This window comes from Notechis scutatus, chromosome 15 (assembly GCF_049901735.1).
Source record: "Notechis scutatus isolate UNSWTSFEM ecotype Mainland chromosome 15, rNotScu1.2, whole genome shotgun sequence".
NCBI lineage: Eukaryota > Metazoa > Chordata > Lepidosauria > Squamata > Elapidae > Notechis > Notechis scutatus.
Window position 1 is genome coordinate 6,498,311 of NC_142023.1, and position 13,473 is coordinate 6,511,783.

The 13,473-nt window shown below is 61.0% G+C and overlaps 2 protein-coding genes across 3 annotated transcripts; one reads left to right on the plus strand and one right to left on the minus strand.

The window, feature by feature from the left end:
- The first annotated feature begins 22 nt into the window (after window positions 1-22).
- On the plus strand, window positions 23-6,818 carry TRAF2 (TNF receptor associated factor 2). Its single transcript, XM_026685878.2, is given in 14 exon segments — window positions 23-150; window positions 1,080-1,301; window positions 2,054-2,132; window positions 2,598-2,696; window positions 4,152-4,313; window positions 4,588-4,662; window positions 5,014-5,088; window positions 5,267-5,414; window positions 5,417-5,625; window positions 5,813-5,957; window positions 5,960-5,989; window positions 6,128-6,178; window positions 6,181-6,275; window positions 6,477-6,818. Coding segments are annotated over 13 exon segments (1,575 nt in total). The 5' UTR covers window positions 23-150; window positions 1,080-1,113; the 3' UTR covers window positions 6,696-6,818.
- Window positions 6,819-7,532: 714 nt separating this feature from the next.
- Window positions 7,533-11,441, minus strand: FBXW5 (F-box and WD repeat domain containing 5). Of its 2 annotated transcripts, none has more exons than XM_026685876.2 (8): window positions 11,150-11,441; window positions 10,895-11,052; window positions 10,511-10,685; window positions 9,977-10,125; window positions 9,445-9,886; window positions 9,055-9,202; window positions 8,617-8,829; window positions 7,533-8,438 (listed from the first exon to the last, which is right to left on the minus strand). In XM_026685876.2, the coding sequence occupies exons 1-8, from the start codon at window positions 11,319-11,321 to the stop codon at window positions 8,192-8,194; spliced, it is 1,704 nt and encodes a 567-aa protein (XP_026541661.2). In that variant the 5' UTR covers window positions 11,322-11,441; the 3' UTR covers window positions 7,533-8,191. The 2 variants fall into 2 exon arrangements, with proteins under 2 accessions (XP_026541661.2, XP_087800043.1); XM_087943917.1 differs by having other exon boundaries at window positions 9,445-9,835; window positions 11,150-11,432.
- Window positions 11,442-13,473: the final 2,032 nt, after the last annotated feature.

A 13,473-nucleotide genomic window follows, 5' to 3' on the forward strand; every position in this document is an offset into this window, starting at 1 on the left:
CGCCCCGGCGCCAATAGCAACGGAGGGGCGGGGCCAGGGAGGGCGGGGCTTCGGAAGCGGCGATGCCCGAGATAAGGCAAAGGGCGGAAGCGCTGGGTGGAGCTTAGGGGAACTTCCGGTCGGCGTTTGGGTGGCCGGACGCGGCTGCGGGTGAGTGGGGGAGGGGGCGACGGCCGCGGTCGTAGAGCGGGCCTCTCCGCGGGGGGGGGGGGCGTTCCCGGGCGCTCGCGACAGGGAGGGGGAGGGGTCCGGCGGGCTTTCCCCTCCCCAGCTGGCCTCCCCGCGCGCCGCCGCCGCAGCGCCCGGCTCGGAGGGCCCCGCGGGGCGGCACGTGGCTCCCGCCCGCGGAGGCTTCCAGGGGCTTTCCAGAGCCGTGACGCCCGAGGCAGGAGCTCCTCCCCGGCCGAAGGAGCCGCGAAGGGGCGGAGGGGGGGTGAAGAGCCCTTGTTCGGGGCGATGTCGCGGTGGCCGCTGCGGATCCGGGGCGGCGTCGGCGTCGGCGGGGACCGAGAGGCCGGGGAGCCCCTCCGCCCAGCCGGACGCTTCCCGACGGGCCCCTGGCTGCGGCTCCTCCGGGGGCGGTGAAAGGCGCCGGGTGGTCCCCGGTCAGGAGGCGAGCCGGACTCCGGCTGTAGGTAGGTGGGGAGACTGGCTGGCTCTCCCCGAAGCTCCGCTCTCCCGGGCATGAGACCGAGAAGGCGAGTCCGGCTCGTGTGCAGCCCAGGAGGGGAGGCGGTGATGCCCGGAAGGTCCAGGATTGGGGGGGTCAATGAATGGGGGCTTCGATGGCCGGCAAGGAGAGGAGGCTCTTTTGAGTGGGGGTCCTGGGGGGTGATGCCCTTCCTTAGCCCAGCTGCCAGTGGGGCTGGGCCAGGCTTGAACCTCTCTCTCTGCCCAGCCTGGGGGATCTGCTCACCAGCCGTTGTGGACGAGGGTTGCCAGCCTAGCAGGCGGCTGAGCTGCTTCAGCCGGGGGGGGGCCCAGTTGGCAGCAGCAGCAGCAGCAGGCGGGTGGAGGGTCATTCGGTGTTCCCCGCTATGGAGAGGGAGCTGAACTGTGGCCTTCTTCTTCCTCCCCAGGGTTGTGAAGGCCACGCAAAGCAGGCTGGTTCACATGGCATCGGCCAACGCAACCCCTCCTGGCTCTTTGGACGTGAACCAGCCGGGCTTCCCCAAGGAGATTCTGGGCACTGAACTGGTGGGCAAGTACCTGTGTTCAGAGTGCCGGAACATTTTGCGGCGTCCGTTTCAAGCCCAGTGCGGTCATCGTTACTGCTCCTATTGCTTGAAGAAAATTCTAAGGTGTCCTTGGCTTGCTTTGCTTGAACCTCCCACTCACGCCTCCTTTGCAGATTGGAGAAGGCGTGCGGGGTTTCAATCACTCTTCCCCCCCTGAGGTCTGCAAAGATCACCCTCTCCCCAAACTCCTTACGCCTTGCCAAGGGCCTGAGGGGAACGGATCCCTCCCATGGCTCGATGGCCCAGCCGGCAGTCCCTTCCAGCTTTGGCTCTTGATGTTTTCCAGGTGGGAAAGATCTCTTAGGATCGCCCCCCACATGCAGTTTCGCCCACTTAGTTCCAAACCAAATTCTCACACACCCCCACCCCCAGAAAGAAACTGCTACACCTTTTGCATTAACTCTCCACCTCCGTCCCTCTGCAAGTAAGCAAGTAAATCGCCCTTTGCAACAAATTAAGCAGCTGCTTAATTATATACCTAGGATAGGCAATCTGACACCTGCCAGTTTGGGTGTTATTCCTGTTGCTTCTAGAGTTGTAATAGGGAGGGCATCAGCTGCACACCTCAGAAGCAGTCAGGGTGGCATGACTGAAAAGGAAGGGCGATGCTTCCGGTCTCTAAACACCTCCGACCGGGAAACAATCCTCCCTTGTGTAGGTGGCCAACAGCTCTGCAATCGGCAGGAGCCAGACAAAGCTAACCGCATATGCTCAGAGAGACACGGAGTGGTGGCTTGTCTTGCCGGGGGAAAGGCTTGGGAGTTGACTCGGGAGGCTCTCTGGGTTGTTCTCATGGTCTTCCTCTTCCCCACCAGCTCAGGGCCCCAGAAGTGTGCAGCCTGCCTTCAAGAGGGGTTGTACGATGAGGGCGCCTCCATCTTGGAAACGGGGGTGGTAAGTACAGCTCCCTCGAGCGGAGTTTTGTCCTGCCGTCCAGAGGGTTGGACTAGCTCGGCTGGGTCAGATGGAGGGGCCTTGAAGAGAAGGCAAAGGGGCTCTCCCCCTCCGTCTCTCTTCCGAAAGCTTCCCTCGGAGGCTCCTCGGTGCAAATTCTTTGCATTCCAAGGGGCTGCGGTCACAACCTCCCAGTAACTGGGACAGACATGAAGAGGGGCTGGTGCTTTCTCCATCCCAATCAGGGAAGGTTTCTGCCCAGCCAGCCGGTCAGTCGGTCGGGGGAATACCTCTGCCTTGCTCTCTCCCAGCAACCCTTTCCATTGGGGGTGGCTTGCCGGTTTGGCCACGGATTGTGCCAGAATCAGCAGCCACCCCGTGTTCTCCCTTGGCCAAGCTGCCGGTGTGGAGTTGACTGGCCGGGTCTCTGTGCTTATTTCATCCTTCCCTTTCTGGCCCCTCGAGGCTTTCCCAGACAACGCAGCTCGGCGGGAAGTGGAGAGCCTCCCAGCCATCTGTCCCCACCAAGGTTGCTCGTGGAAAGGCACCATAAAAGAATATGAGGTAAAGATCCCAGAAAAGGGAGCCTTGAGTCGCCCTTCCTGTCTGGGCAAGGAGCTTGATGGGAAAGGGCCGGGATTGGCCTTTCCCTGTCTGGAGGGTGGGGGCTTTTGCCAGAGCTCCATGTGGGTCAGTGGCACCAAACTGGGGCTATGGGGCACCATCCCCTGAGGGGGCACCCCGAGGCGTCTCTTGTGTGGCCGGTGCTGTTTGGGGGAGTCAGAGGACGCCTTCCATGCGACTTTGGGGTTTGCTGCTCGTCCTCCCCCAAAGCAGGGGCTTTTTCCCCCCTCCACATGTCCAGGGGCATCCCTCCCCCCCAGTGCTCAGTTCGAGTCCGCAAGGAGGGCAGGCAGCCCTGGGTCTAAGGAGCATGTGCCATCTTCTCTCCGTAGGGGAAGATGGAAGGGCCTGGGGTGAATTCTGTGGCCAAAGATTGAAGCCCACCTCCCCTCCCTGAAGAGGCCCCCTTGCATTCCCCCCCATGAACCACGTGACCTCCTGGGGATGGGCAAAGTCTTCCCCAGCCCCTCTCCTCTTTCCCATGGGGAACTGGAGGCTGAACCTCAGCCAGGCGCCAGTCGTGCTGCGTCTGCAGCTGAGCTGCATGCTTTGAATGTCAGAGCTTCCAGCCTGGAAAGTCCCTGGCGGAAGCCTGCAGAGTGGAAAGTCCCTAAAATACTGGCTCCTTACTCAGCCCCAGAGGACGGGGGCCTGCTGGCAGCGCCTCTGCTCTGCGTCTGGTCTCGGGTCCTGGGGCAGCTTCTCCTCCCTGTCATCCGACACCAGCCAAGAGGAGCCGCCTCCTCCCCTTAGACCACCAGCCGGCTGCCTCCTGCCGCTGCTTTTACTTTCTCTTTGGGCGGGGGTGGGGGGGGTGAGGCTCGGCCCTGGAAAGCGAAAGTGCTTCCCTGCTACTTTTCAACCCTTGGGAAAAGACCAGCGAGGCGTCCCAGTAGCCACAACAGAGGTGCCCCAGTTGCATCTCAGCTTCCAGATGTGCTGCTTTCTGGCTGGGCTGCAGGCAGTTGCCTCTCTGTGAAGGGCCATCCTAAGAGCCGGCGCGGAGAGGAGCTTTTCCTGTTGGGCTTCCAGGCCTAGTTAGAGTGCAAGTTGGCTTCCGGGAGAGTTCTGAAGCTGGAACGCCCCAACCAAGCAGCCCACCCTCTCCAACTCCCCTCCGTTGGGGCCCTGCTCTTTGGAAGGCTCAGCCGGAATACGCAGAGGGACACCTGCCTCTTTGCCACAGTAGCTTGCGTGCTTCAGTCTCCCCCAGATCTGCAGGGTTCCTACCTGAACGGCAGGCCTCGCCCCTGGCCAGCCTCCCAGTGTGTTGATTTTGGGTGCAGAGCGAATCAGTGCAATGGGGCGTTTGGGACCCCCCTCTCCCCCTCTCCCTCCCCCCCTCCCCTCCAAGCACAGCCTTCGAGTGCCGAAATGCCCGTCCTTTTGCTGCAGAGCTGCCACGAGGGGAGCTGCCCGGCCATGCTGGTGGCCTGTCCTGCGTGCCACAGCCTGGTCAGGCTGGGCGAGAAGGAGCGGCACGCCGAGCAGGAGTGTCCCGAGAGGAGCCTCAACTGCAAATACTGCCAAGCCCTTTTCCACTTCTCCGAAAGCAAGGTACGGGCCAGAGCTGCCCCGCTTCCCACCCCAAAGCCGAGGACCCCCCCCTAGGAAAAGCCAGCTGAATTACTGCAGCAACAGCCCTCAAAAGCGTCCCAGTTCAAAGGCCAAAAGGTGCGGCCTTGGTCTCGACTGCTCAGGTGTGCCCTGCTTCCCAGGAAGCGTAGAGCTCTGCCTTCCGGGCAGCCTAGCGGTGGAAGGCCGGCAGCGTCCTCAAGAGGAGAGGTGGGGCAGACGGTGGGTTAACCTGCTGCTGTTTTTGTCTTGCCAGGCCCACGAGGCGATGTGCCCCAAGCTCCCTCTGGCCTGTGAGGGGTGCGGAAAGAAGAAGATCCCCCGGGAGAAGGTTAGCAGGGCTCCTGGCCCTTGGTTTTAGCACCCCGTTTCTTCTGCAGACTGCCCCGGAAACACCCCTGGGGCCACCCACCTTTCTACCCGCCTCCCCATGACAGGGCGGGGCGGCGTGCTACCCAAAACACCGCCACCTCTCCGCCAGCAGAGGACACGAGGAGGCTGCCTGGGTCAGGTTCTGGAGGAAAGGGGGTGCCACTCCTGCGCGCGTTCAACGCGGGCCCCACGGCACCCGCCTCGCCTCGCCACCTGTTGCCCCAGCCAATGGGGCAGAAATGCCCCATTGCGGTGGGTGAGGGGATGAGCCTCCCGCTCCTCTTGAAGCCGCCCTTCCCCTTTTTCGCAGTTCCTGGACCACGTCAAGACCTGCAGCAAATGCAAAGCCCCCTGCAGATTCCAGCCGGTCGGCTGCACCCACTTGGTACTGCTGCTCTGGGTTTCAAAACAGGGAAGGGGAAGGGTGGGCACTGGAGCAGCCCGTTCAGCCGCCTGGGCAGCATCCCGTCGCTGTGTGCTGGCCCAGCCCCGGGCGGCCCCCATCAGCCAAGCCCCGAGACCAAAAGCCTTGGTGGCCCCTGACTGCCCCTGCTCCTCCACAGATGGAGAACGAGCAGCTCCCCGAGCACGAGAGGAGCCACCTGGGCGAGCACCTCTACATGCTGCTGAGCTTCGTGCTGAGCTTGGGCTCCGCGTCCAGCAAACTGGAGCCCCTGCTGGACCGGCTCTCAGCGGAGGCCGGCTGCGTCCTGGCGGGGGCAGGCCCTTGGTCCCCGAGCCGGAGCTGCCCAGCTCCTTAGAGCTGCTGGGGAAATGCGAGGCCCTGGAGAGGAAGACGGTCACGTTTGAGAACATCGTCTGCGTGCTGAACCGGGAGGTGGAGAAGGTGTCGCTCGTGGCCGAAGCCGCCAGCCGGCAGCATCAGCTCGACCAGGAGAAGATCGAGGCCCTCGGCGCTAAGGTGGGATGGGGTTGGTGGCTCCCGGGGCCATTCGGAGCGGGGCTTGCTGTCTTCTTCCCGGCCTGGCGGGAAGCAGAAGGGGCCGCTTTGCGTGGCCTGGAAGAGGGGTGGGGAACGACCATGGCTTGGGTTCAGCTGCAGGGCTTTGCATGCTCTCGGAGGCATCAGAGTTTCCTTCCTGGCCCAGGTGCGGCAGCTGGAGAGGAGCATCGCCTTGAAGGACCTGGCCTTGGCCGAGATGGAACACACCATCCAGGAGATGGAGGCGGCCTCCTACGACGGCATCTTCATCTGGAAGATTTCTGACTTTGCCCGGAAGCGGCAGGAGGCGGTGGCGGGCGCTCTCCGGCCATCTTCTCCCCAGGTGGGAAGACCTGGGCTCTGGTCTTGGGGTGGGCCTGGGAGGAGGGGCTGCAGCCCAGAGGGGACGGGCGGAAGGGAACCGCCGGTGTCCTGCTGGGCTCCCTCCCAGCTGTCTCTCTGCTCTGCTCTGCTCGGCCAGCCTTCTACACCAACAAGTACGGCTACAAGATGTGCCTGCGGATCTACCTCAACGGGACGGCACCGGGCGGGGCACCCACCTGTCTCTCTTCTTCGTGGTGATGAAAGGACCCAACGACTCCCTGTTGCGATGGCCTTTCAACCAGAAGGTAGGGGACCCTGTGGGCTACGAGGGGGAGGTTGGGGGAAGAGGCTTCTGGGCAGGCCTTTGGCTTCTGGAGCCCCAGAGCAGCCTTTCCTGCCTCAAACCCCTTGGCACCCTCTGGGGTTTGTTTGCAAGGACAGAGGCCACAGGGGACCCAGAGTTGAGGGAGGCTACCGTGAGGTTCCTGTCGTTCCCCCCCCCGTAGGTTACCCTGATGCTGCTGGACCAGAATAACCGTGAGCACATCATTGATGCCTTCCGGCCCGACGTGGCCTCCTCCTCCTTCCAGCGGCCCATCAGCGACATGAACATTGCCAGTGGCTGCCCCCTCTTCTGCCCCATCGCTAAGATGGAGTCCAAGAATTCCTACGTGCAGGAAGACACCATCTTTATTAAAGCCATTGTAGACCTCACGGGCCTTTAACGCCTTGCCCACTGGGGTCTTGGAGCACGGGGCTGTCCCTGGGGGGGGGGAGGAAAGGTGGGGGATCTGGACGGCCCCCTGGGCAACGAGGGCCTGGCGGACCTTCTTTCAGCCTTGGACAGCCCCCCTACCCTTGGAGAGGCGTCTTGGAAGCCCAGCTGGGCCCTGAAGGAGAGGCCTTTCCTGGTTCCAAGCAGGCCCTGGGGCTCCTCTGCTGCCTTGGACTGGGGTGGCCGCTGCCCAGGCTAGAGAGGCTGGGCACTCAAGGTCCAGCAACTGTTTGGGGCGGCCTGGCAGAGCCCCTGGAGGGGAACTGCTCCTGACCAGCCCGTGTCTACCGCCAAGCGATCCGCGCTACCCGTTCCCAGGGCACAGAGGCCTGGGCAGCTGCCAGGAAAGCTGAGAAAGGGTGAGAAGAGCTCCACGGGCAGAGGGGAGCCTTCCTCTGGTGGTCCCAACGGAGGAGCCCTGGCCAATTGCCCCCCCTCCCCCTTCTCCACTGGTGGGGAGGGGCGCTCCTCTGAGTAGGAGCAAGATCTCCCAGGAGCTTTCGGGCAATCATAGAGCAACTTCGGGCCGTCCTGCTGAAACGCTCTTCCCTGGAAAAGCGAGAAAGCCGAATAAAGCATTATAGAGGCGAGCCCCCCGTTTTGCTCATCTTTGGGGAGAGAGGGCGCTGGCCCCACCAGAGAGCAACCCACCCACCCTCCCTCCCAGGGGCCTTCTCGGAGGCCAGGGTTCCCTACCCATCTGCCACCGAAGAGGGCCTCTCTTTGCCAGGGGGTTGGGCGCAAACGGGGGCACTCGCGGAGGCCAAAGATGCTCAGCGCGAGAGCAACAACTCAAGCCAAGTTTATTAAGACCAACAAGCCGTGCTGCGCTGGGTAGCCAACTGGAGCCCCTTGGTAGGGCGCGGGAGCTGCCCCACCCCTCCTCAAAAGTGCACACACAAACAAGCTTCTTTCCGCCTCGCAAAAGGAGTAACGCCACACCTTCCCTTCCCCACCCCTCCTCCAAAGCGAATGTTTTGCAAGGGACGACTCCCCCAAGCCAGGCCAGGGACGGATCCGTGCTCCTTCCCAGGAGCTGGCGGGCTGCAGCTCCAAAACCTTTGAGGGAGGGTCCTTGCCACCTGGGGTCAACAAGAGCAGAGGCACTGAAGGGAATCCAGTGCGGTGCCCAGCTCCCTTCCTCTTACCTCCCTGCCGAGCAGAAATTCGCCAGGGCCAGCGCAGGTTTTCCTGGCTCCATCCGTGGCTCTTCAAAGCCCAGAGAGCCACGTCGGAGGGTGGCGGCACCCTACAGAACCACGCCAGCCCGCAAGCCGCCTCCAAAAGGGCATTGAGCCGCCGCACCTGCGCCTCCGTTCCTCGAATGGCGATTCATCCGGGCCTTCCCCCCCAAGCAGGGCATCCGTGAAGGTGAGCGAACTGGGCCAGGGTCGCTTGCAGGGGAATGGACCCTCCCTGGCCCAAGGAAGCCAGCCCTGCCCCGGCTCACGTCCCCTGCTTCGTGTCGCAGGAGAAGAGGTGCCTACGAAGCCAGGGCTTCTCGCCGTGAAGGAGCCGTGCGGTGCGGGGAGAGCGCCACACTTTGATGGTGCTGTCCCCGCAGGCTGTCAGGAGGAGCTCCTGTTCTGCGGGGCTGAAAGCCACCGAGTTGACCACGTCGTCATGCTGCAATTTGGCCAAGCAGATGTCGTAGTGGCGGTCCCAGATGTATCCGTGGCGATCCTCAGCCCCACTGCACAGGAGGAGGAGGAGGAGACGTTGGGGGGACCACAGAACAAAGCTGGAAGCGAAGCTCTTGGAAGTTCACTGCACCCCAACTGCAAAACGCCTCGAAAGGCACCACAGGATCCGGAAGCCACCCACTCCCTTCCTGAAGGAGCCTCCGCTGGGCGGGGCGGAGACTGGCTCACCTGGCCACAAAGTCCCTGCTGACATCCAGGAAAATGAAGTTGAACTCTTCGCTGGGGGTGTAGGCCCGGTGTGCCCGCAGGGCTCGCTTGGCCTCCTTCATGGTCTTGAGGTCCAGCACACGCAACTCAATCTCCTCTGCGATGGGCGGGGGCTGCATAGGGTCGGAAACGACGCAGCCCTCGGGCCAAGCACGGCTGTTGACATACAAGTACCTGGAGGGCAGGGAAAGAGAGAGAGAGAAAGGAGGGCGTACAAGTCCCGCTGGCCTTGTGGAGGGCGAGAGCTGGGCGACAGAAGGCTCCTGCTTGGCCAGACGCCCGGATAGCCCTTCTCCAGTCCCTACCCCCCCAAAAGCTTTCCCCACGGAGCAGAGGCATCGTGCCACCTGGCCGCCAACCCGTGCCCAACTTCTCAACGTCGCTGGCAGCACTCCCTACCTGTGGTCTGGGGAGAGGCCCATGCCAACGATATGCCCGTGAATGTCAATGACATGATCCAGCGAATCGAAAAACCTGTCCGAATTCCTCTCTTCCCCCAGAACGGGGCCCACGGTGGTCATTTGGTGGGGCAGGATCTGCTTAATTCCTAGAGGGGAAGCCAGGAGGGCAACTTGCTAGCTCACTTCCTGCGTCTCACAGGATGTGGCACCAACCGCCTCCGGCCGGGCGACCTAGCCAGGCATGGGGCCTCCAAGGGGAGGCAGCCAGATATTCCAGCAGGGCTCTTCCTATTGCTCGTCCCATGGCTCTGGTTGACAATCCCCAAGGGGAGAGGGCCCCTCAGCGGCCGTTTGTTCCACCCCGCAAAAAGGCGCCCAGGTCACTTACCAATCTGGTGCGGTGAGTAGGTGAGGCAGCCGGTGGTGAAGACCAGGTATTTCTTGTTTCCGCCCTGCAGGGAGAGCAGGTTGGGCTCCGGGGGCTTCGTTCGGTTCCTGGCTAGGAGCCGGGCTACTTTCGTCTCCATCTCCATCTCCGTCATCATTGGCCGGACACGTCCCTCCATGATGTCACTCAGGAAGCGGTCCAGCCCATCTTCAGTCCCTGCCTCCCCTTCGGCCACCGGGAAACCCTTCCTCTCCTCCGCCTGGCTGTGGGTCTCCTTGTGGGGAGGAGCGGGGCCCTCCCCCAGCTCTCCGGGGCTGTCCGGCTCACCGGCGGAGCTGTAGCGGCTGCAATCCACCACCATGACGGTCCGGATGGTGCTGGCATTCAGGTTCTGGATTTTGAAGAGCCGTTTCACCACGTTGACGTTCTCGGACTCGACGCCCTGCAAGCGGAGGGCAAGCCGAGTCAGGCGGCGGGGGCCAGGGCTCCCTCCTCATCCCCACCCCCCAGGTCACCCCCGGCCTCGCTTCACCTGGAAGGCGTTGTTCAGCCATAACACGGAGCAGGAGGTGAGATACCCGATACGGTGCAGGTTGCTGGAAATCAAGTTGGTCTCGTTCAGCCAGCAGCCAAACGCGTCGCAGGGCTTGTTGCGGACTCGGGACAGGAGTTCGAAGTTCTCTAAAAGGAGGACAGGCTGGCGGTGACGGGTGCGAATTGTCTTGAGCCAGCGGAAGAGGATCTGGAGGGAGGGGAGCCTCCTCTCCTGCCTCCCACTGCCCAGGATCCCCTGTCCCCCCGTGTTTACCCCATCCAGGCTGGCCGGCTCCTCCAGGGAGAGAGAGTCCTTCTAAGGCAGGGGGGTCTCCAACCTTGGCCACTTTAAGCCTGGCGGACTTCAACTCCCAGAATTCCCCAGCCAGCTTTGCTGGTTTGTATGCCGGTTGTAAGCCGTAAACTGTAAGCTGGCTGGGGAATTCTCTTGAGTTGAAATCCGCCCGGCTTCAAGTGGCCGAGGTTGGAGACCCCTAGACTCTAGGGGCTCGCTCTCCCCCCCCCTCCTTACCCAGGCCGATGACGGCAATCTCCCCCGAGGAGGAGCTTCGGGGCCCCATGAAGACCCCGGAGACCAGGAGGAGAGAATCGTCCGCGTTGAACTGGGAGAACTGCGTGTAGCTCCAGTTGTACTTCTTCATGCTGGCGCTGTGCAGCAGGGAGACCGGGAGGTCGTTGTCCCAGATCTGCAGCCAGGGAGGAGGAAGAGGAGGGGGAGGGCCGTCGGTGGGAGGGGGCAGCTCCAAAGACCCCCACCCCCCCCCCACCCCGGGTTTTTAGCGCCAGCCCACCAGCAGCAGCTCCTTTCCCAACCGGGTTTGGCCAACCTGGGGCTCAAAGGGGGACCTGATCCCCTCCCCCCTCCTGGAGGGTGCTCCGAGACCCCCCTCCCCACCTTGACGGTGCAGTCCTTGGAGCAGGAGGCGAAGAGGAGGCCGCTGTGGGCGAAGCTGAGGTGGAGGACCGGCTCCCCGTGCTCCCGCAGGCTCTGCACCTCCACGCGCGGGACGGCCTCGCCCAGGCGCTGGAACTCGCCGTACCAGGAGGCGGCAGCTGCGGCGGAAAACGGAGAGCGGCTCCCGAGGCTGCGCGGCCTTCGCCGGCCCCCCCGGGCCCTTCCCCCTCCCCGGGCCCCGTCCCCGCCGTCCACCTGGGTGCCGCGGGACGTGGCGGGCGACGCCGTAGTGCCGGTAGAAGAGCCCCTTCCACAGGACCTCGTCCCGGGCCACCCGGCGCCACTGCCGGCACACCCGGCCCGCCGCCAGGACGCCCGCGGGCGGCAGGTGCCGGAAGATCTCGACCAGGAGGCTGTCGGGGAGCATGGCCGCATCCTGCCCGGCGGGCCGCCCGACCACGGAGGCTCCCGCCGAGAGCGGCCCCTTCCCGGCCGCGCACGCCCTTCCGGAAGAGCGCCGGCACTTCCGCCAACGGAAGCCGAAGAGGGCCGAGATCCTGCTCCACGCTCTTCCCCGCCCCCCCTCCGTCCCCTCCGCCACGCTCGACGAATCGAGGCCGGAGCGGCTGGCGGAGGAATTCTGGGAGTTGGAGTCCACACCGTTAAAGTTGGTTAAGCTCGTTGGGCGTGGGAGCGGACTGGGGGCTGCAGGCGGGTGGCAGCATCTGGGAGGACATACCGTTCTTGAAGGACCCCCCCAAGAACCAACCAAGGGGACACTTGGGCCATGCCAGCCCAGATGCCACTCGGAGAGCTGGCAAGCAGCGTTGCAGAGGCCCCACTTGGAATTCCTCTTATTAAGAATAGAATTCTTTATTGGCCAAGTGTGGTTGGACACCCAAGGAATTTGTCTTGGTGCAAATGTTCTCAGTGTCCATAAAAGAAAAGATGCATTTGTCAAGAGCCAAGAATCATAAGGTACAACACTTAATAATAGTCCTAGGGTACAATAAGAATAGAATAGAAAATAGAATAGAATATAGAATAAAACAGAACAGAATAGAATAGAATAGAATAGAATACTTTATTGGCCAAGTGTGATTGGACACACAAGGAATTTGTCTTGGTGCAAATGCTCTCATTGACATAAAAGAAAAGATACATTCGTCAAGAGTCAAGAATCATCAGGGACAGCACTTAATAATAGTCATAGGGTACAAATAAGCAATCAAAATACTAGGAAACAGTCAATATAAATCGTAAGGATACAAGCGACAAAGTTACAATCATATAGTCACAAGTGGGAGGGGATGGGTGATAAGGAGTGATGAGATTAATAGTAATAGTAGTGCAGACTTTGTAAATAGTAGGACAGTATTGAAGGAGTTATTTGTTTAGCAGAGTGATGGCGTTCGGGAAAAAACTGTTATTGTTTCTAGTTGTTCTGGTGTGCAGTGCTCTATAGCGTCGTTTTGAGCGAAGGAGTTGAAAACAGTTTATGTCTGGGGTGTGAGAGGTCTGTAAATATTTTCACAGCCCCCTTTTTGACTCGTGCAGGATACAGGTCCTCGATGGAAGGCAGGTTGGTAGTAATTGCTATTTTCTGCAGTCCTAATTACTCTCTGGAGTCTGTGTCTGTCCTGTTGGGTTGCAGAACCAAACCAGGCAGTGATAGAGGTGCAGATGACAGACTCAATCATTCCTCTGTAGAACTGGATCAGCAGCTCCTTGAGCAGTTTGAGCTTCCTGAGTTGGCACAGAAAGAACATTCTTTCTGCGCCAACTCATTCTTAAAAGCCTTATGAATAATATCAGTAGGGAAACGGGAGGCCCAGGGGCTGCACCACAGGCGGAGTAGAGGGAAACCTGCTTCCAAAAGCCTTAACCCGAGTTAAAAAGATGATTTCAGCACTAACGCGAAGGGACAGAAAAGAGTGCCCTCGTGTGGTCAACGTCGGAATCGCAACCACAAAATCGTTTAAAATGTTTATTTCCTTTCGTGGTTGCGATTCCGACGTTGACCACACGAGGGCACTCTTTTCTGTCCCTTCGCGTTAGTGCTGAAATCATCTTTTTTTTTAACTTTTGAAGCCAATTTCCCTCTTCTCCGCCTGCCGTGCAGCTTTCGGGCCTCCCGTTTAACTATTAATATTATTCCTAAGGCTTTTATAATAACAAAGATACAGAATAATATCAATGGAGGTTTTTAAAGAAGAGATTGGGCAGCCATTTGTCTGGAATGCTGTAAGGACACCTTGTCTTGGGCAGGGGGTTGGACTAAAAGACCTCCACGGCCCCTTTCAACCTTATTGTTCTAGGGTCTAAGTCGGTGGTGGGATTCAAATTTTTTTTACTACCGGTTCTGCGGGTGGTTCTTGGTGGGCGTGGCATGGCTTGGTGGGCGTGGCTTGGTGGGCATGGCAGGGGGAGGATATACTGCAAAATCCCCCTTCCCTCCCCACCCCACTAACCTGCTTTCCAGCTCCGTTCTCCTGTGCAGGGCAACCAAAGAAGACCCAGCCGATCATCTGGGACTCGATGGGAGGCGGAGAAGAGATGGGGTTGGCGGGGCCAGTCAG